Raw genomic sequence first — 22320 nt, 5'->3', positions numbered from 1 at the left:
TTTAGATGACCTGGCAGAAGCTGCCCTCTGATTGGCTGCTGGTGCAATCACTACTTTAACTTTTTCAAAGAAGAGGTAATATCTAAACATCTAGAAGCATAAAGCATTTTTGTAAATCATGATGCATATTTTTTACAAGGTAGATGTTTTATCCAAAGCAACTTGCAGTGCATTCAATGTACACCAATCAGCCACAACATTAAAACCACCTGCTTAATATTGTGTAGGTCCCCCTCAAGCCATCAAAACAGCGCCAACCCGCATCTCAGAATAGCATTCTGATCTCCTGGGATTTTGACACACAACGGTCTCTAGAATTTACTCCGAATGGTGCCAAAAACAAAAAACATCCAGCGAGCAGCAGGTCTGCAGATGGAATTGCCTTGTTGATATGAGAGGTAAATGGAGAATGGCCTGACTGGTTAGAACTGACAAATTTTTCGGTAACTCAGAAAACTGCTCTGTACATTTGGGGAGCAAAGAATATAATCTCAGAATGCTATTCTGAGATGCGGGTTTGCGTTGTTTTGGTGGCATGAGGGGGACCTACACTATATTAGGCAGGTGGTTTTAATGTTGTGGTTGATCTGTGTATATATTTCATCAGCATTTTTCCTAGGAATCTAACTTGGAATTGGTAGCACCATGCTCTACCAGTTGAGCTACAGGAACTATTATTGGTGACATTTAACATTTTATTCAGTTTGTACTGAACAGTTTTTATTATCATAGGCTCTGTTGAACAGATTTTTTAACAGTGGTCAGGTGATTTTCAGATGAAATAATCCCTGTGCCTTCTGAAAGAAACATGTGCGGGTCGGCCTCTTGCTCTTACAATGGATTGGACTGTCTAGATGTTGTGTACACGTGTCCTTTGACAGCAGCAGTTAGTTTACTGGCTGCCATGCCCGGATCACCTCATTTTCTTACACACCACTCTGTACCCACTCTTGCTCTCTCTCTCTATATATGCCTCTCTTGCCTATGCCTTTAATAGTTATGTCATTCCTCCTTAATATTCATTTTCCCATGCAGCATGCTGTCAAGCTCTGTTTCAAGCTCCCTGTGACACTCATGATGTTAATTTAAAGCTGCGGAGACTGCCCTTCAAACGTAATTCCACTGCGGTCTGTGCGGCATGTCCATAAATCCTTTCAGAAATCAAAATCCTCATAGCAACAGTGAATCATGTCTTTGTATTCATTTATCGCACTGAGAGGCAGACAGATAAATGTCTATGAACTTTTTGGAGCATGAATACATGATCTTGTCTTGAACATTATCTTGGGCTTGAATGTGCTGGGAGACTGTTTCCTGGGAGTTCTTTCAAAGGTACTCACCATGCAAGGCCTTTACATGGAGACAAGATGATCTTTCTGTCTCTACTTTTATTTTCTATCTGTCTCTCTTTGTAGTAGTTCTTGCGTATATTCACAAACCGTGATGCATTTTGGAAAGCAATAGAAGCATAAGTAAAAAATCTGACATCAGTTCAGATGGATCACAGTTGATCTGTCATCTTCCTGTTACTAAACCTAACAGGTTGCTTCACTTTCTACTGTCTACATAAGGCAGCATCTTAAGTGAAATTAAAACCTTGTAAGTGACTGATTTGAAATGTTCAGAAAGCAGCAACTCTGTTAACAATTACTTATGCACACCAAACAAATAGTGTTCCACACATGAAGTGAAAAGGAGACTCTATACTCACAACACTGCTGAAACAAAAACAGCTTAAACAAGCCTAAGATGGGTTGTTGGTTATAGCTGTTTTAAGATCATATAGCTGGTCTCCTACCCAACTCATAAGTGCCCAAACTCCCTTTAAAACCACCAACAAGACAGCTTAGGCTAGTTTAAAATGGAATTTTCAGCAGGAAATGAATACCAATAATTTGACGTTAACACATGTTGCGAATGCCGCCATTTTAAATCAGGTATTGGGTGAAAGAGACCAGTTCTAACTAGACAGGTAATGTTTGTCAAGACAAACTTTGATGTTGGCTTGCCAAAGCTTTGCCTGATAGCTTAAACTACAGTAGTTTTAAAAGGTAAAAGTAGTTTGATTGTAGTTTGATTGTTATACAGACATTACAGTAAGACAAACAGCCAGCTAACTAGCTCGATTGATTGTCAGACAGACCTTCAGATAGTCAGACACACTGTCACATAAACTCGGATAATGCATTAGATTGATTAGATTGATTATTTAGACCTCATCAGACCACATTAGATTGTATCAGTCCTCCAAGATACACATCAGACTTTATCACACAACTAGAGACAATATCAGAACACATTAAACTTTATAAAGAAAAACTCTATAGACCACATCAGACCTCATTAGACCTCATCAGACCCCCTAGAAGCCACATTAGGCCTAATTAAACACTAGTAACCCTCTGGGGTCTGAGGGTGTTTTGGGCCCTGGAGAAGTTTTGACATGCCTTGACATTTGTGCTTTTTTCAGTTGCTTAAAAACACATTAATGGCTAAAGTCTGATAACACTGTATTCAGCACAAACTGGGCTACAATAATATGAGAGCAACATGTGTGTTCATGTATGTATTTGTGAGAAAATAACATTTATGTATGGTTTTTGAAAAAACAAAATGTTTAAGTCATTGAAATAAAGCCATATTACACATACTAAACATTTGTCCACAAGCCTTTTGAGAACTGGATCTTGTAGCCTAGATTATTTGCTACAAAATTATGTGAAAACCATCCTGATCATTCATTCATACAAAACAATATAGTAATTTAACTTTTGTAAGACACTTTTAGTGTTAGAAAGGTCATATGCGAGGAGGCGTGAACTATAATGTATATTGATTGTAATTCACTCCTGAGGAGACAAAAGATCCTCCCCTGGGCCTATCAATGAGTAATGTGACAGAAAGAGAATGAATGTGAGGAGACTTAATGATCAAAATCAAGTTTTAAGTTAAAAGAAGTAATCTGACTATACATTTTCTTTACATAAAGACTTTACTTAATTTTTGACCTACACTACCGTTTAAAAGAAGTCTCTTCTGCACACCAAGGCTGCATTTATTTGATCCAAAATACAGTAAAAACAGTGATATTTTGAACTATTTTTACAATTTAAAAGAACAGTTTTCTATTTGAATATTTTGTAAAATGCAATTTGTGATCAAAGCTGAATTTTCAGCATCATTACTGTAGTCTTCAGTGTCACATGATCCTTCAGAAATCATTATAAGATGGTGATTTTCTAATATGGGCATATTTAAAGTGCATTTTACTCATTTAACCTGAACACATATTTGTAAGCACAAGCTTTGTTGATGATAATGAGGCATTATAAACACTAGATAAAATATAATCTAAACATTCATATTATTTTTATATAATATTACATAGCATAGCTTTAGCCGAAACAGCATTTAAATGTAACTAAACCTTGCTTATTAGGACATATTTCAAATTTCAGTACTCTGAATCCTGGTTGGCAAGTCTGGAAACAGTCCCACTAGTAAAATATGTACATGTTTATATAAAATAGCATGTCAACTAATGAAAACTAAATGACTTTCTCGTCCGAAATTGTATCCTTGTCTGGATCAATTCTCTCTTCAAAATACAAATGTACATTGGTCTCCCGCTCTTCTTCTGAGGAAAATTGTAACTCTTCGTCACTATCCAGGAGTTTTCTCACTTGTGTATCGTGCTGTCTTTCAAACGCGCAGAAAGTGAACAAACTTGTTGTTTTTAAGACACAGTCGGGGGCGTTTACCATTTGCATTGATCGTCTCAGCACATTAGAGTAAGAATAGTGCGCTCTGCTGTTAGGTGTGATCACATTACAGATAAATTAGCTGAGCCAGGAGAAACTGTACATCGCTTTGTTTCATACAGATTACATTACAGAAGAATATTTGTTTTAAATTTGAATTGTTTTATTTAAAAGTAGACATTTTAAGCTTTCTTTAGATGTTTTATGTTTGTGTGATAAGTATTTTTGGAGTTTCAGTTAATTTTTGTGACGTGTTTCAGATATATGCTTGTGAACCCAGAGACTGCTTACAGCTCACCCTTTTTATTTTCTTTATTTCACGAAAGCACAAGATTTTGTACACAAACAAAAGTAGACCTTTTATGGTCTCTAATGATGTCTTACACTTATCTGTATGCCCCAAAATGATGGAGAATTTTCTGTTGTTTCCGCTGTAATGACGAAAAAGCCAGCAGGACACGCCGGCGCGTCCATCGACCCCAGAGGGTTAAACCTCATTGGACACCTTAGAGACCACATCAGACCCTATTAGACTTTATCAGACCCCATGAGACCTTGTCAGATACCTTCAGATGCTTTAAAAATCATGGTAGACATAATCAGACCCTCTTGGGACCACATCAAACCTCATCAGACCCCATCAAATATCATCAGACCCCAAAGAGACCACATCAGATCACATTATACATTATTAGACCCCCTAGAGTGTCATCAGATGCTCTATAGACCACATTAGACACAATTACACCTCATCAGACCATATGAAACATCATCAAACCCTTAGAGACCATATCAGATCCCTTAAGACTTCATTGGACCTCTAGAGACCTCATCAGATGCCCTGTAGACCACATCAGACACCATTAAAGCCCATTAGAACTCATCAAACCCTTTAGAGACCACATCAGATCCAATTAGACATCATTAGACCCCCTAGAGACCACATCAGACCCACTAGAGACCCCATAAGACCACATCAAACTGCTTTAGACCTCATCAGACCCCATCAAATTTGCATTACATCAGACCCCCAAGATCTACATCAGATCTAATTAGTCTTCAGTAAACCTCATCAGACCACAAATTAAAAGTGTGGTTGCATCTCACTAGGTTTTGGAATTGAGATTAAGTGTCATTTATTAACCCTTCTTAAAATTCTAAACTATGTGTGTACCAAAAACAAATATTAGTTTTTTAGAGCAGGTGTTGATTTATGGGACATTCATGGGGTAAATGTGCCAGGACAGTCATATTGGTGATGATCTACACATTCTCAGCAACGCCTTGCCTTAACCGAAAAATGCTCTGCCTATACGTCTGCTTTTGAGTTAGACCCTAATCCATCAACACACACCATCCCAAACATTTTCAAGAGCTCTCTCCTCTTGCACCCAGTGAGTCTGTTTTTCACCAAACTCAGGTAGCACAATTATTTTGCCACCCTGTCTGCCATCAGCTAGATGTGTTTGGTTTTAGGGGCATACAGTATGTGTGGCCTATTTCCCCTTTCACCTTTCCCTCTGTAATGGGCAATATTTGTCTGACAGCATGCATGATGTATGATGCCTCTTCACATTTCACATTAAAGCTTTTCTGTCAGATTAAACGTGACTCTTTTAGTGACTATTCGTGATGGAAGGAACCAATTTTTTATGACAGTCCCAAGCCTTCTTTTGCTCCATTATTCCCTGAGTCTCTGTGAGTTCCATCTTTTCTCTTACACATTCTCTATCATGTGTGTAATGTATATGCTGTGTGTAAAGCATGTCTTGTGGAAGAAAGGAGAATGAGCTTCTTTAGCTTCTGCTACATGGTAGCCACCACGTTGTTTTAATATCCTTAAGCAAACACTCAGGAGTTGCTTTCCTCATTTCTGTTCATTCCACCACCAGGTTCATGAGATCTATCTTATATGGCCTGTCCTCCTTTTTTCTGCTCTATTTGCAGAAAGTATACTTTTTTTTTTTTTAGCATTCTAGGCCCTTCTCAGTCTAACATTCTGGAATTTACTGTAATTTAATTCCAGCACCAAAACAACCTTTTCTCTTGGCACTTTCCGGGATGGCAACCAGCAACTTCAGGTGAAAACACTTCACTCCAACTGAGAAACATCAAGGGAACAAGAAAAAAGTAAATTAAGGGGCAGTGTCATTTTTAAATTTCCATAATTTTCACAGCAGCTTCTTGTGCAGCAAAAGGACATGATGGTTCCTGACATGTGAATTAAAGTGGCCTTCCAACATGCACACACACAAACTCACACACACTATTGCTATGGCTTCTCAACTAGGCCAGAGGAAATGGAAAGCAGGTGCTCATGGGAGTTTTGCAAGTTGTAAGGAGCGAATGAAAAGGACCTCGTGAATGCAAGGACTGTGCAGGGAAAGAATTTCCCGAAAAAGTATTGTGCCTAACTTCCCCCTTACAATTTTTTTGAGGGGCAAGGTATATTAGGAGCTAAAGAGAAAGTGTTTTCTTTATGTCCGAGATTTTGTGCACATTTTTTGGGAGGGTTTTCTTTACGTTCATTGTACCCTGAAATCCACAAAGAAGCATTTCAGTCCACATGGTGTATACATCTTCTTGTACTTCACTGGCACTCAAAAGGCAACACACTTAAGTGTCTTTGTCTTAGTAGTGTGCAGTTTCTTGAGACATTAAGGGTGTGTTCACACTTGTAGTTTGGTTCTCTTGGTCCAGACCAAAAAAGTATGTAAAACAGTGAAACTGAAGCATGAGCTTTCAACTGCAATCCAAAAGGAGCAGAGGCAATTTCAGATGCCCTGACAAAAGGCAAATTGTGGTACAGCAAGGCAGCCGGACTCATGTAAAGCTGGTACCGAATCATTTTTGACAAAAACTGACATGCTCTAAAGAATTCATAGCTGTAAAGCATTCGTGGTTTTGTGTATGCAACCTTAAATGAAAAAGTACAAGAGAGCATTGTACTGATAGAAATGTATGACTTGTTAGCATTTGTGGGAGCATATGGCACTGATGCCGTCTTGCATTATCAAATCTAGAGAACAAAGGATGGCTTCATGTCTTAGGTCACACTGTACCTGCAGTTGTTTATGTAGGTGGTAATTTCTTTCATGTTTCCTTTTTTCCACACTATAAATATGCTTGGAGTAAACAGAGGAAAACTTTACCTGCTGGTGGTGGAATATTACAAACTTTATACACCCCATTAAATTAAGGTACTGGGTAATAAATTCACAAAATAAACATTCACTAAATATTACTGTCTGTACTATATTATTGACTATATAGAGTACAGTAGTGGTCCCAAAAAGTATTTGAACACTTTACAATAAAAAATCAATTTCCCCCTTTCATTATACACTTTGATCCAAAGGACCAAAGTAGGGTGCAGTTTCTTGAGACATCAAGGGTGTGTTCACACTTGTAGTTTGGTTCTCTTGGTCCTGGAGTCCTGGTGTGCTTATCGTTCACACTGGCTTTTGTAACACCAAACCTAAAGATACAAAACAAAAGGCATCAGGAAAAGTTACAAACTGATTGGACATCTTTTATAACGTATATTTTGCGATGGAACTTGCAGAACATCCAAAACAATGCTGGCTGCTGGGTGAAATGTGCTTGTTTGATTTATATATGTATATATGGTGGTATTTTTACCAGCTGAGAACAAACGAAGAGCTAAGAAAATGTGTAAAGGAGTCAAAATAGCACCAGGAATTCCTCTGTTGCACTGTTGCAAGGATGGCTGATGACGGTTCCAACACCTGCACCGAACTGTAATGGGAAATATATCTCCTATGATGAGAAAAATCAGGTATACTTGAGGTCAGTATTAGGCAAATGACTTCCTGTTCTTCGTTCGTTTAGACGTCTTTGGTTCATGTTGCGTTCATATATCAATCAAACCGCACCAGATTTAATTTAGAATCGGACTGCGAGCCACTATTTAGGCAGTCTCGGTCCACTTGTTTGGTGTGCACCAAGGTTCGGATGGCAGTGTTCACACTTGTTCAAATGAAACACACTAACAGAGCATTCACACCTGAGTCCGTTTTAATCGAACCAAACCTGCCAAGTGTGAACACACACTAAGGGGGCTTTCACACTAGCACTTTTGGTGCGCAACCCGGTTCGAATGACGTCAGAGTTCGGTTCGTTTGGATGATGTGAACGCTGTCTTCCGAACTCGGGTGCGCACCCGCGAACCGTACTCGAGTCCGCTTAAAAAGGTGGTCTGGGGTACGGTTCATGTGAACTCCAGTACGGTTCGCTGCTGATATGAACGCAATCGAACCAAACCGCGGAAGTGAACCACTATTGATGACGTATAATGTGGTCGTCAGTCTCACACGCGTCACTTTCAAAATGAGCGGAAAGGGTTTACTTTCGTGCGTGCGTGCGTGTGTGTGTGTGTGTGTATACACTTACCTTGACGAAAAGCGGGATTGACGCACACGGACTGCGCACTGCGATTTCTGCTTGCCTTCGCAAAAATTGTCTTCGGCGGACAGTTTGTCTTTTGAACGATTTCAGTATTTTTGCGGCAGACAGATGCAAGTGTGTTTCTGTATCTTGATGTTGAAAACAAAACCAAAGGTTAAAAAAAGAAGAACAAATGTGAACCGAGCAAGTCTATTCATTGAATTTTGACGCCTCTTCATTTCGCGGTTATCAAGCAACACGATTACGCACCAGCTGCAGCTTGATGACGCAAGCGTACCGCGGTTCGGATACAAATATATAATGTGAACACAGTCCGTCGGGGGCAGGGGGGAGGGGGGAGCAATCGAACTCGGGTTCGGAACAGGCAATCGAACCAAGTGTGAAAGCCCCCTAAGAGGGTTAACTTTGAATAGTATGTTTTATATATATATATATATATATATATATATTATATATATATATATATATATATATATATATATATATATATATATATATATATATATATAAACATAGTTTGTAATAATGTACAGATTTAGCTGTTTTGGAAGGAAATTGGTACCAAAGTGTCATTCAACTGATCACAATGTATAGTATGGACATTACTAATGTAAAAAACAGCACCACCACTATTTGAAAAAAGTATTTTTTTATCAAATTTAGAGAGGCCCTATTTCCAGCAGCCATCACTCTAAGACTCTAAATTCATAATTTGGTACTAGAAAATCACTTGCCATTATATCAAACACAGTTTAAATCTATTTGGTTCGTTAATTGAAGCTTAACATTGTATTTTTTTTTTAGTTTCCACAGTATGCAATAGAATGGCATGTCTTAAGGTCAATATTAGGTCAAAAATGGCAAAAAAGAAACAGCTTTCTCTAGAAACTCATCTGTCAATCATTGTTTTGAGGAATTAATTGAGGAAGCTTTACAATGCTTGAAATTGCCACCAAACTGAAGATTGCATACAAAGGTGTACACTATAGTCTTCAAAGGACAACTGGCTCTAACAAGGAAAGAAAGAGATGTGGAAGGCCAGATGTACAACTAAACAAGAGCATAAGTGCATCAGAGCCTCACATGTCCTTAGTTGACAGCTTAATTGAATTCAACCTGCTCAACAGCAGTTTCATGTACAACAGTAAAGAGAAGACTCAGGGGTGCAGCCTTATGGGAAGAATTGTGAAAAAACAGGCAATTTTGAAATAGAAAAACAAAACAAAAATGTTAGAGTGGGTAAAGAAACACATTGAACAACAGATAATTGGAAAAGAGTGTTATGGATCTTAACCCCATTGAGCTTTTGTGGGATCAGCTGGACTGTAAGGTGCGTGAGAAGTGCCTGACAAGACAGACACATCTATGGCAAGTGTTACAGGAAGCATGGGGGGAAATGTCACATGAGTATCTGGACAAACTGACAGCTAGAATGCCAAGGATCTCCCATGCTGTCATTGCTGCACATGGAGGATTTTATGATGAGAACTCTTTGAAGTTCTGAAAAAAAAAAAAAAAACATTTGTAATTGTAATTTTTCACATTATTAATATCCTGAATATACATTGTGATCAGTTGAATTTCTTTCCAAAAGAACTGTACAAAAATATATTTTTCATCAAAGCAGAAACCAGGCAAATCCCTTTAAATTAATTAGGGTGCATTTTACATTATTTATAATTGTTTTCTGGTTATTAGTTTTGTAAATTGGACAGATGCTCTACTGTTAATTCAAAATTGTTTTGCTCCAGGTCCTCCATGGGTGAGTCATCATGTGGAGGAGAGACAGATGGTGATACTGGGTGACACAGTGCGACTGCCGTGCCCGGTGCAGGGGGACCCTCCTCCACTAGTGTTGTGGGTGAAGGATGGGCATAATGTGAACCCAGGATGGACCCGCTACAAAGTTCTAAAGCAGAGCCTAAAGATCAAAGAAGTGGAACTGGAAGATGCCGGTGTGTACATCTGTCGTGTCACAAATGGATTTGGCAGCCTCGCCCTCAACTTCACACTCAGTGTAATTGGTAAGGACTGCCTCAACCAATTCAGCATGCACCACAACCCTTTATTTCTAAGTTCATTATACTTTTTCTCACTCAGAGCATCTGTAGGCCACATCAGTCATCCGGGCTTTAACAAAACTGGCACCATTGCACATGCACTAGACTTTGAGGTAGACTTTAAATCTATTATTACCCCAGCTAGATAGATGGCATCTGAGTATGTAAAACAGTGAAACTGAAGCATGAGCTTTCAACTGCAATCCAAAAGGAGCAGAGGCAATTTCAGATGCCCTGACAAAAGGCAAATTGTGGTACAGCAAGGCAGCCGGACTCATGTAAAGCTGGTACCGAATCATTTTTGACAAAAACTGACATGCTCTAAAGAATTCATAGCTGTAAAGCATTCGTGGTTTTGTGTATGCAACCTTAAATGAAAAAGTACAAGAGAGCATTGTACTGATAGAAATGTATGACTTGTTAGCATTTGTGGGAGCATATGGCACTGATGCCGTCTTGCATTATCAAATCTAGAGAACAAAGGATGGCTTCATGTCTTAGGTCACACTGTACCTGCAGTTGTTTATGTAGGTGGTAATTTAATACAGCATTTCTCTTTTTTCCTTGGTAATGGAGGCTTTTTTTCACCATAACTTGACAGGCCAGGAAATTAATACATTCCTCCCTGATGGAAGGAGAAAGAGAATGAGGTGTGGAATAGGGAGTATGTGCCACAATGCATAATAAACTACTGAGTTGTCGATTAGTGAGGCCGAATAGATTATGTTAATTTCTTCAAAGGAATAGTTCACCCAAAAATTTTAATTCTGTCAAAATGTACTCATCCTCATGACTTATGCAGAACGCAAAAGTTAAATTATTTAATGACAATTATGGTCCGTCTTGTCAATGTCAACACGGCAACCTCCACCACCACCAGTTGAGTCCCGTTCTGCACAAGGTTAGGCTCCTTGCCCCTGCCTCTTATCTCCGGCAGAATATGACGGTTACGAGTACAATTTATTCAGACCGCCAGAAGGGGCTTACGCCAAAGAGAGACATTACATTTCTGTTTTATATTCATCAAATAAATGTCATCTTAAATTTCACTCAAGTCTGTGAGTCTTCCTGATAAAATAAGTATGACAGAAATGTGTTCAGTCAGGGTCAAGTGAACTAGGTCTGTCACTATAGCTTATATTGGTAATCAAAGAATCTAACGATTATTCTGATGATTAATCGAATTGGAAAAATTATTTTATAACTCAGATTGCATAAGGTTGTCAATATGAAGTCATGTTTGGCTAAAATAAATGTATTAGCATACGTTTTTATGTTTTTTACGATTGAATAACAAATAAATACCTGATGAAAGTCACATGACAGAAACATTGTATTAATTAATTAAACTGTTTATTCGCAAGCAGCAGCAGTGTGCGGGATTTTGTTTCTTGTTTACTTATATCAGTTGTTATTCCTACACATTTGCTGATAATTTATCAGATGTGCTGTGCTTTTTCTTCTTTTTTTTTACGATTGAATAACAACAACAAAACAATTGTGCAAACAATATCTAAAGCCAAAAGACACTTATATCAGATCTATAATATAGAAAATGCACAGTATATAGTGCAAGCTGACAGAGATTGGCTTCTCCAGGTGTGCCCAACTTTTTATTAAAGGCAAGATATACTTTTTTCTTTAACTAGTTCAACATAATCTATCCATTTTAGTTTAGAACTCAAATATTGGAAAACAGGCCATGGAAATCAAATATTTGATCTTTTCAGAAACAATGTCTGTTCACCAATCTTGTTTATTGGGGATGTTATATGCATGGTTAAACTATAGCTATAAAACCCATTTTATTTGTTGTTGTTTATCACTTGCATGCAAAATGGAATACAATATGCACAGAGAAAAAAAAATGTCACTCCGCTGCGGGCAATGTTATGCTACATACTGCAGATCGCAAAAGATTCTTGCTTGCCATGTACCATGTAAAATGCCCTTAAGCATCTGGACATTTAGTTCCTTACTGAGCAAATACTGTTAATAATTTCACATGGGGAGACTAGCCATTTCTCCCTCAGGTATGCCAATGTTTTATATTGCATCTGTGAGGCGTGAGACATGCAGAAGTGGCTTTAACAACAGACTCACATTGAGCTTTGACTGACAGCATAGAGGCAGACCTGCGGTTATATTCAGTAAATTAAGTTCTCTGGATTCCCACATTGAGTTGTACATGTAATAATGGCCATAAACTATAAAATATTTATTGGAAGTTGGGCATTGCAATCTATTTTTAACAAAATCATCACAAAATCTTATTTACATGAGGAGAAAGATCACATTTACATTCAAATGGTAATTAATTTACACAGAACAGAACTCAAATGATAATTTTCTGAAAATAACCATCTTAGATCGTCTGGATTCGGTCAGATTTATTGAACAGAATGTGTTTGTTCATCCGTAACTGTGTGTAATTTTGTCCAATGTGTATCTTTTTCATTTTATATTGCTTCATAAAAGCCTTTATTGCAAATGATTGTGTAGATAAATATGCTGATTGCTTTCCAGTGTGTTTTTTGCTGAGTTCAGCATGTCCCATGCAGCAATGAAAAGTTCAGTTTCTCTCATGCATCTAGATGCAGCACCGCAAATTGCATGCAGTGCTGTGTTCAGCGGGTCTGTGAAAACTGGATATCATCTTTTAAATTGCTGTTGCAATTAAAAAGATCTAATTAAAACAAGTAATCATGACAGCCCTAAAGTGAACTCAAAACTAGCATAATTATACAGGGCTTCCTTCAACAAGTCGACTAGTTGTCAAGCAACATGATCGTACCTCCCAAGTATAGAGGCAAATAGTTGTAGTGAGGATGGTTGGAGCAACTGGGGGTTTTTGTTGGCTGAGCTGTTGTATGGAACGTGTGGTTCTCCAAATGACTGTTGAGGGACTATGGGGCAGGCACTTCCAGCCAAAACGTTCTACACAAGGAGAAGAGATGGAGACGACCTGCCGCCTTCTCTGCCATAAATCTGTGCTGGTCCGGTTTAGTTGAGAGTCTTGGTGGACCCAGAATTACTCTTCCTGGACAGCTCACCACACTGGGGAGGTGATCGAAGCTGTGAATGTGGGAATGCAAAGGCAGTGATTATTCCACTGAGCGAAGCAGCTGCTTAATTGATAGTGTGTTCAGACTCCCTAACCTTGATGTTTTTACTTTGGGCCTTCTGTGTGTGGATTGATGGTGGCCTGCTGTTTTCCTGTTCATCCCTGAGAGCACTGTGGGCATTGGACTGTTTCACTCCCTTTAGAAGTAAACCCTCAGAATTTAATGAAGTCATTAACTGCAATGACCAACAGTTCCAGAACAAAAGGCCCATTAGACCTTCCTTTTGCAGTGCTTGAGTGTTTAAAGCTGTTTATTGTTTTGGGGCTAATGGCTCAATTAGTTATTTTGAGAGGGCTTAAGCCTCCCCAATGTTTTCCAGTAAAGGTTGTTGAAACTCTGATGGTGAAGTGTTAATTAGGTGTCTTTCAAGCAAAATATTTAAATAAATATTGAAATGTAATTTATCATCCTAGAACTTTGTTATCTTCATCGTAGAGTGGTGAAACACATTCGAGGAGAACGCCTTTACAAGTTCTGGTGACAAACATCCTATTTTATTTATTACTTGCATATTAACTGTTTTGTCTGATTACATATAAGGGCTTTTCACAGTGCACTTAACCCCAGGTTATCTTCATTCTAAACCCTGCTTTTAACCCAGAGTAAAGAAACATTTCACACTTGTAAATTTGTAAGGGAGCAGGGTTAGCACTGCATTTGCGGGGTTAACCCTGTATTGCAGTGCCAAAGGTATACAGTGTGAAACGATGCAGACAACCAAGCAAATAAAGCCTCAGTACTTAACTTATTCAATATTAATGCGCTTTGTATTGTCACTGAAAAAACTGAAGATTTCTTACAAAGGTGTACACTACAGCCTTCAAAGACAAAGGACAACTGACTCTAACAAGGACAGAAAGAGATGTGGAAGACCCAGATGTACAACTAAACAAGAGGATACATCAGTACATCAGAGTCTTTAGTTTGAGAAATAAATGCCTCACATGTCCTCAGCTGACAGCTTCATTTAATTGTACCTACTCAACAGCAGTTCCATGAACAACAGTAAAGAGAAGACTCAGGGGTGCAGGCCTTATTTGAAGAATTGCAAAGAAAAAGATTCTTTTGAAACAGAAAAAAAAGAAAAGGTTAGAGTTGGCAAAGAAACACAGACATTGGACAACAGATAATTGGAAAAGAGTGTTATGGATCTTAACCCCATTGAGCTTTTGTGGGATCAGCTAGACTGTAAGGTGCATGAGAAGTGCCCGACAAGACAGACACATCTATGGCAAGTGCTGCAGGAAGTGTGGGGTGAATTGTCACCTGAGTATCTGGACAAACTGGCAGCTAGAATGTCAAGAATGTGTAAAGCTGTCTTTGCTGCACATGGAGGATTTTTTTATGAGAACTCTTTGAAGTAGTTTAAGAAGTTCTGAAAAGTTCTTTTTGTTTTTCAAATGGTAGTTATAATTTTTCACGTTATTAATGCCCTGACTATACTTTGTGATCAGTTGAATGCTTTGGTGAATAAAAGTACCAATTTCTTTCTATTCGAGCAAAATCCATACATTATTCCAAAACGCAATGATGGATGGATGGATGGATGGATGGATGTTTTTATTATTTATGAAACTTGTAAAATATATTTTGATGTATGGTTTTGAGTAGGTATATTGATTAGGTTTGATTAAAGTGTTATATAAACACTGTCAATGTAGTAATAATACAAAATAAATACTGCAACAGGAGTTCCACTCACGGCAAGCAAGGGCAGAACTGTGCCCTCACATCCCATTTTAATGAGTGTGTGTAACCTATCCCTAGATATTTTCTCATTAAAGTATAATTTTAGCTTGAAGTTAATATTCATCCCCTATTAAACTGGGACACCGATGCTTGGCGTAATCAGATGGCAATAAACCTTGGTTGAGGTAATGGCTATAATTTAAGCCTTTTCCTTCGACCACAGTCACTGAAAGTATTTGTGACTTGCACATGCTTAAACTTTTTTGTAATTATGTCTGCTGTTGAACATGAGAACAACAACAGAAAAATGCATGTTTTAAATATATACAGAGATTGGCACAGTTTTACAACTTTATGGCATTTTAACAGGATTGTTAACATACTCTCCAATGTTACTTAAATGTTTATATAGCACAACGAGAATAACAGAACGCAGGTGTCTTAAGACACAAAGTTATTTTAACTTGACACAGCATCTTGAAAACATGGCACTCCTGCACAAGATGCTAAAAAAACATAGACAATTTTGCAAAAATTGTGTACTGTGTGAACAGCCCCTTAGACTGTTGAAGAACTTTCTTCTCTTTTGGCATTGGCTCCCTCTTGTCTGCATATTACACTCACCTATCGTGTAGAAGCCTAAGCTGTGCAAGGACACAGTGGGGGAGCCTGTTGCTTCAAGTCAGACGGTAGTTTGGGCTGCCTGTTTTATGAGGGGACTGGTGGAGGGCTTCCAGCAGTGGCCTTTTGTTCTTTGTTTGCAGGCCACGTGTTACATGTGTTGCAGTTTAGCCAGCGTCCTCCTCACCTAAATAGGTAATTGCATCAAAATTACACTCGTAAGCCAAACCAAGACTGCAGAGGGACATGGTAGGTGGGATAAGGGAGGGGTGGTAGTTTGGGACATCATGGATATATCTTCCAGCATTGTGCCATTGAGCCAAAGTCCATTGAATATGGTATCGCAGCACTGGCGTTTGTTTCTTCGAGATTATTTGCTCAATATTTGATTATTTGCTTTCCCACTGCTAAACTCTTATGAAAACTTCAATAGACATGGGTTTACTCATTAGTTGTGGCTGGCCTGAGCACAGAACAACCTCATTGCTGCCGTGTTTATGTTAGTCTGATTTACGTCCGTTTCCACGACAGCTCCTTTTTGGTTTGTGCTTCTCTTCTATTAAACTGACCAAAGTTAGACAAACATGAACAATTAGCGTTTAGAACTGAAAAAGTAGAGTCAATTCTTTTTAGCAGTAGAGTACATTTATTTGTCTGGTGTCTAACATGTCACAAGAACTGTCACGACCACTGTATAATGCTCTTAAAGCCTCACTTTGATCATGTCTGCAGCACATTGACACTTGATTACATCTAATGTGACACTGAGCTTCACAATTCAGTCTCTAAAGAGTGTTTATTTCATTTATTTTATTGGGAAATAAGCAAAAACACATGGATAAAAATTAAGTCATGCTTGAGAGTAGCAGAATAAAAAACCTAGTTGAATAAAAGGGAAAGATGTAAGGATGCTTGATGGAATTTAAACCAGTCTTTACTCACATGAAATAAAGCTGAACAGAGAGACACATACAGAGAGTTTGCAGTGGCACATAGGAGTGATTTGAGGCAGGGAGTTGAGAAACAGTAGTCTGTAACTTCCTGAGATATAGTCCTTGTGACATCTTCCCTGTGTGAAATATAATTAATTATATTTCATCATTCACTTTTAATTATTTTTTTTTATTGCTAATCAGCACTTTCACCCCTACCTCAAATTATAGCATTGATTAAACTCAATTTTCTTTGTGTATCTCCTGCACTCTCTGCTTTTTTTACAATGTGCTATTCAAGCCAGATCTACTTAATCACATCATGGCTTTGGATTCATGGGGTACATCTGAGCCTTCTTTCAGCTGCAGGGGGAGCAAAGGTTTTAATTAAACAAAAAGGATGCAAATTACTTCACCTTCGTCAGAGTGCCACATTAAAGGGCCTTTCATCCACCTCATTAGAGAGGCCAGAGGCTGGGCCGGGCCATCTGAAGGATGCTTTAGGCCTACTTCACTCATAACAGGGAAGAAAGAACACAGGCACATTAGGTTTGGCCAATTTCCTCCTAAATCGCCATATGACAGTTGCTGCAAACCACTTATGGCTCTATAAAAGATACAAGGAGACTTCTAATTAACCTTTCTCATCTGCTTCTCTAGGTCTTTCCTGCTCTCTCTAATTTGCCTCTCAGACTTCAATCAGCACTCATAGTGATATGCCAAATATAATGTGTATGAGTTTACAAAAATCCATGTCTTATTGTGGGAGATAAATATCAAATCATGTTTTCTAAGCACATGGGATATTACCTTCATTACCCATCTGATTGTTTTTTTTATTTGTTTTTTATTTATTTATTATTATATTTGCTTTGATTTTATTTGGTATTTGATATATGCTTGCCTTTAAAGTGTAATCTATTATTTTGTGTTCCCCTCTCATCACTTTCCAACATTTTTGATTACATGAAAACTGTGTCCCTTTAATATAGATTAGAATTCTGTAATGTATTTATCAAGGATTTGAGCACAAAAGCATAAATATTGGAAGGCTTTAGGTTGAAAGGGCCATAAAGCATTCAAAAGTTGACCTACAATTTAGACCAGAAGCCAAAATGCACCAGCTTTTACCTGTTTATTAGCACAATAATCTTACTATGGTAAACATCATTGGCAATGTTTTTCCTTTTGATTTACTGGAAAATGCATGGTTTCAGTTAGGGATAGGTTTTTATGTCCAACATACATCAGTTCTCTCAGCCAAAAGAACTCAGTAATTTTTCTCTATGATCTTAAGTTTTTATTATGCCTAAATCTTTGATTTAAAAAGGTAATGAGACCTTTTTCGACTTTGATGTTTATTTTACTTAGATGTCCTCCTCAACTTTGAAAATCACTTGCAACATTTTTGCTTGCTTTCTTTTCCATGCTTTTCCATGCTTTCAACGTTATATAACAGAACTACTGGAATGCATGTTTGCACACAGGTATGAATAGAGAATTAAGCTTTTTGAAGGTGCTGCTTTCAAGTTCGTCCCACTTGGAAAAAATAATATGTGAGCCTTATTAAAACTGAGTCCACATGAAGATCATTTGTAAGCTGAGCTGCAGAGTTGCCTTTGGTCCTCTGGACCAAACACACCTACTCTGTGAAGCCCTTGCCCCTCATGTGTATCTTTTTGGGACTGCAGTATAGGAAAATGTGGCCCCTGTCCATTGCTTCAGCACTCCATGGACACACTTTTCCTGTCCTACACTTAAGCCAGAACTAAAAGTTCTAAAAGATAGGTTATCATTTATTTTATTTTCAATGTGATACCAAATACTATCAAGGCCAATATCAAAACCAATACCTGATTTTACTGTTACTGTAAAATAAAAACATTTTGAGAAATCAGACAATAAAATGGGTATTTATAGTAATTTAATATCTGATTGCCATACATTTTAACATGTATTAGGCCCAAACCGCAAATTATCAATTTATTTTGTAATTTAACACTTACAGAACATAATCAATCTTTTTACAACTTTTCATTTAAATAAACTTATAATAAATATCACACAAAACCATTGCAAATGTTGTCATATTTAGCTTAATCATTACTAAGTATGAAATATCTCCCTTTGATGTTTTCTCTCTGTCATAATCTGCCCTGTCTACTGCCTGACTGCTTTTGTCTTTCACTATTTCTGTGCATGTAGAAGAGGAATCTGCTATCCTATGCAACTAAAACTGTGGGCCCTATTTTAAGAGTGCATTTTTAAAACATTGCATACAGTCCGATTACACTACCAACTTCTTATGAATGTGCTGTCTTTGTTTAAATCACTGGTACTTGAGGGAATAGACTATATAATAATAAGCAGACAGTGGAATAATAACCAGAGAAAACCTCAGAATTAAATTGCACTTAATCAAATCCATTCGTATGTGTGATTTTACCAAACCCACTTGCGCCTAGACTTAGCGCATACTTGCACAAAAAAACTTGGCCATGCCCACTGACTTTGAACTTATGACAAGGGCTTGAGTTTATTTTTACTAAAAATATTCCTAAATTGAAATTACACTTCAAACTAAATGAAAATTTTATTAAAAAAATCATACCAAATCAAAAAACAGTTTACCCATTTTGCAGTGATTTATAATTCACTCTAGGAAAACAGGTGGATAAATACAATTATAAATTTAAACAGACTGATAATAATTGAAAAATAAACCATGACCTATAGAATGTTTAACACAAATCTCATACATTTTGTTTTTTCATATAACATGGCTACAACTCTGATTGTCAGGGACATAAATTGATGTTCTAATATATTTTCAGAATTTGGACATGAACTTTATAACCACATACTGGTGGAATATCCAATCTGCGAATGCAGGTACTGAGTTTAAAGTTTGTACTGAGTTAAAACATGGTTTTCAAATGTCTTTATTTACTTCATTAACATACAATACACCCAAAGTTTAACGCATACTCCCATAATAGCGCAGACACTCCCACCCATGCCCACTTGCGCTTTGCATTGGCATGAAAATAATTCTAATCACAGAATTAGCGCTTTCACAAACATCGGATGAGGTTGTGCAGAGTCGTTGTGCATAGCACTGCGCTTTGCGTGATCACTAAAATAGAGCCCTGTTAATTGTTATTATAATGTTTTTATATAGCACCTTTTTTATGGGCCACGCAGAACGAACCCGTTCTTGTGCTATTAAATACTAGATGCAGTGCTATGGATATAACAGAACACAGGTGACTCGAGACATGCTTTTAAAAGTAAAAAAAAAAATAATTATGTGACAGTGCCTAAAAAAACAGTGTTCCTGCTGAAAAAACAGCTAGACACAGTGCAACGTTCAAAGATGTCCATTTGGCGCAAGTTTACATAGAAAGACAAAGGAAAATTGCACAGAGCAAAAATACATAGGGTTAGGCAGGACATTTGATTTTGCTCATAATATACCTTTTTATGTGACCATTAATTTTCAATGTGTGTATTTATCCTGTTGATACAACATCTGTATAGAAAGTAATGATACTTCAAGCTCGATCTGCCCAAAAGTAAACATAAGTAAGCTGAGAGTAAGCGCGCTAAGACTGTGAATCTGGAATGTTTCAGTCTGTCAGAGCGGCTTTCATTGACTTTTATGGCTTCTCCCTAACATCAGTTATCCATTAAAACATGCATAATAATACCTATACCCATGCAAGCCATTGCTTTGAAATGCTGGGTCAGGTAGAATCTCTTTTCGGACACCTGTTTAGAGTATTCACCCTTCAACCGGCAGAGAATGGAGAGTCCAGGGTTGGGCTATTAGTAAGACCACTTTAGCCCACCTAAAGCTCCATGGATTCCACTTTTCTGCTGTTGAATAGTCATCCTCTCCTGAACACCAGCAGCTTACTTTTGCTCCTATACCCCAAGGCCAATATTAACAATGGAGCAAAAAAAAAAAAACCTTCTGCTAGCTTTGGCCTGGTCTGCCTGAATGCCTGAGTTGAGCATAGAAAGGCCAGAGCTCAGCACATGAGGATTAGAAGGAACAAAACTTTGGTGAGCTCTCCACAGCAGCTATATACATAGCCTTAGGACAGCGCAAACTGTATAAAAGACTCTGAAAACAAATTGGCTTTCTAGCTAAAGAGCCATTAGCAAATGTTTTCATTGTTTTGATCAGAATAAAATAAACTGGAAATACCTGCACTACCAGTCAAAAGTTTGGACACGTGTACTTATTCTTAATTCTTTTTTATTTTCCACATTTTAGAATAATAATATAGTCAATACTACAACATAACAATTAGAAGTATGGGAATTATGGTATGTACTGAAGTGACCAAGCAATGTTAAACAATGTTACAAACAATCAAAGTGGCAACTGTTTGCCTAGATTACAGCTCTGCACACCAATTTAAAGCAATGTAATTATGTTGACTTGAAAAACACTGTTATCCACTAAGCTTTTTCCAAAAATCCCTAAACCAAGACCAAAATTTCAAATTGTAACTCCTCAAGCTACATACAGACCTTTGGACTCTTCTCACTCGATTTGCTCTGCCATTTCCTACTGACTGACTTATCTGTCTATCTGATTTTGTTTTTGTTTTTTTTCCTTCTGTCAGTCTGACTGTTGGGCTAGTATAAAGGTATGAATCTTCAGTGGCCTCATAATTCAATTAGATTATGATTGAAAGGGTAACAATTCGATTGCAAAATGATTCTCAGTACATCACGATGCAACTTGTCCTTAAATGTTTTTTATCCATCCATCCATCCATCCATCCATCGTCAACCGCTTATCCTGTGTACAGGGTCGCGGGGATGTTTTTTATCATATTAGATTATTAATTTAGAATAAATAAATCCCAAGCCTAAAACTACAGTATAACCACAACTATCGCTTGATGGATCAGGATGGCTAAATGAGTAATCTGCTTCTGTTAGAGTGAAGATGTCAGCTTCTTCTTTCCACACCTGCTTTATAAATCAATCAAGCATCTTGTGTGTGCACTGTCGCGACGAGCAAGAGACCGGCAATGAGCAACAGCCAAATAAATAGAGAGTGCAATAGGAGAGAAAGGCATTGGAATGAAGAAGAAAAAATATAATTTGAAAAGAAAAACATTACCCACGTCTCCCGTACCATTATCTCGTCATTATTTTCAATGGTTTTCTCCTTTTCTGTTGATATCACAAGCCAGTCTTTCATGTTGCTTGTTGATATGTTATCATGAATAAACCTTTTCTATGTGCATGAGTTTGTGAATGAATTTTGGGATCGTAGTTTCAGTCGAGGACGATGGACATCCAGTCTGATATCAGTTCTGTAGTGTGTGCTTGGCTTTAGTGTATGAGTGTTTCTAGCATCTCACTTTGTCTCTGGAACACAGCCGGTGCACATAAGTGCCACTGCTCTGCCACAGTATAAATTGAACTCAGAATCGATTCAGATTTTTTGAGAATTAATTCAGAATCGTTGGAGAAAGAAATGCAATGCATCGGATAATAGATTTTCTTTCTCCCACCCCTAGGCTAGAAAAGTCTTCAAATTTCAAGCTTGTAAAACTACTTTTGGCCACATCCACACTAATCAGTTTTAATTTGAAAACTCTTGTTTACAGTTTTCAGACGTAATAGAAAGTGTTTTCAAAACTCTGTTTTCTGCTGAGAAAAACGCAGTTCTCTTATG

The 22320-nt window shown here is 37.7% G+C and overlaps 1 protein-coding gene across 2 annotated transcripts in view; it reads left to right on the top strand.

Annotated features, from left to right (window-relative positions):
• The window catches only part of fgfrl1b (fibroblast growth factor receptor like 1b), a 63571-nt gene that overhangs the window by 22657 nt on the left and 18594 nt on the right, over positions 1 to 22320 (top strand). Inside the window, exon 3 of one of the 2 annotated variants that reach the window (XM_052154748.1) lies at positions 9941 to 10213. The exons of the other annotated variant lie outside the window; for it this stretch is intronic. Within the exon in view, the coding sequence (XP_052010708.1) occupies positions 9941 to 10213 (273 nt within the window). The remainder of the gene's footprint in view (positions 1 to 9940; positions 10214 to 22320) is intronic. 2 annotated transcript variants of the gene reach the window in all.

Source organism: Xyrauchen texanus, chromosome 23 (genome assembly GCF_025860055.1).
Source record: "Xyrauchen texanus isolate HMW12.3.18 chromosome 23, RBS_HiC_50CHRs, whole genome shotgun sequence".
Classification (NCBI taxonomy): Eukaryota; Metazoa; Chordata; class Actinopteri; order Cypriniformes; family Catostomidae; genus Xyrauchen; species Xyrauchen texanus.
This window is presented reverse-complemented; position numbering and strand designations above follow the sequence as displayed.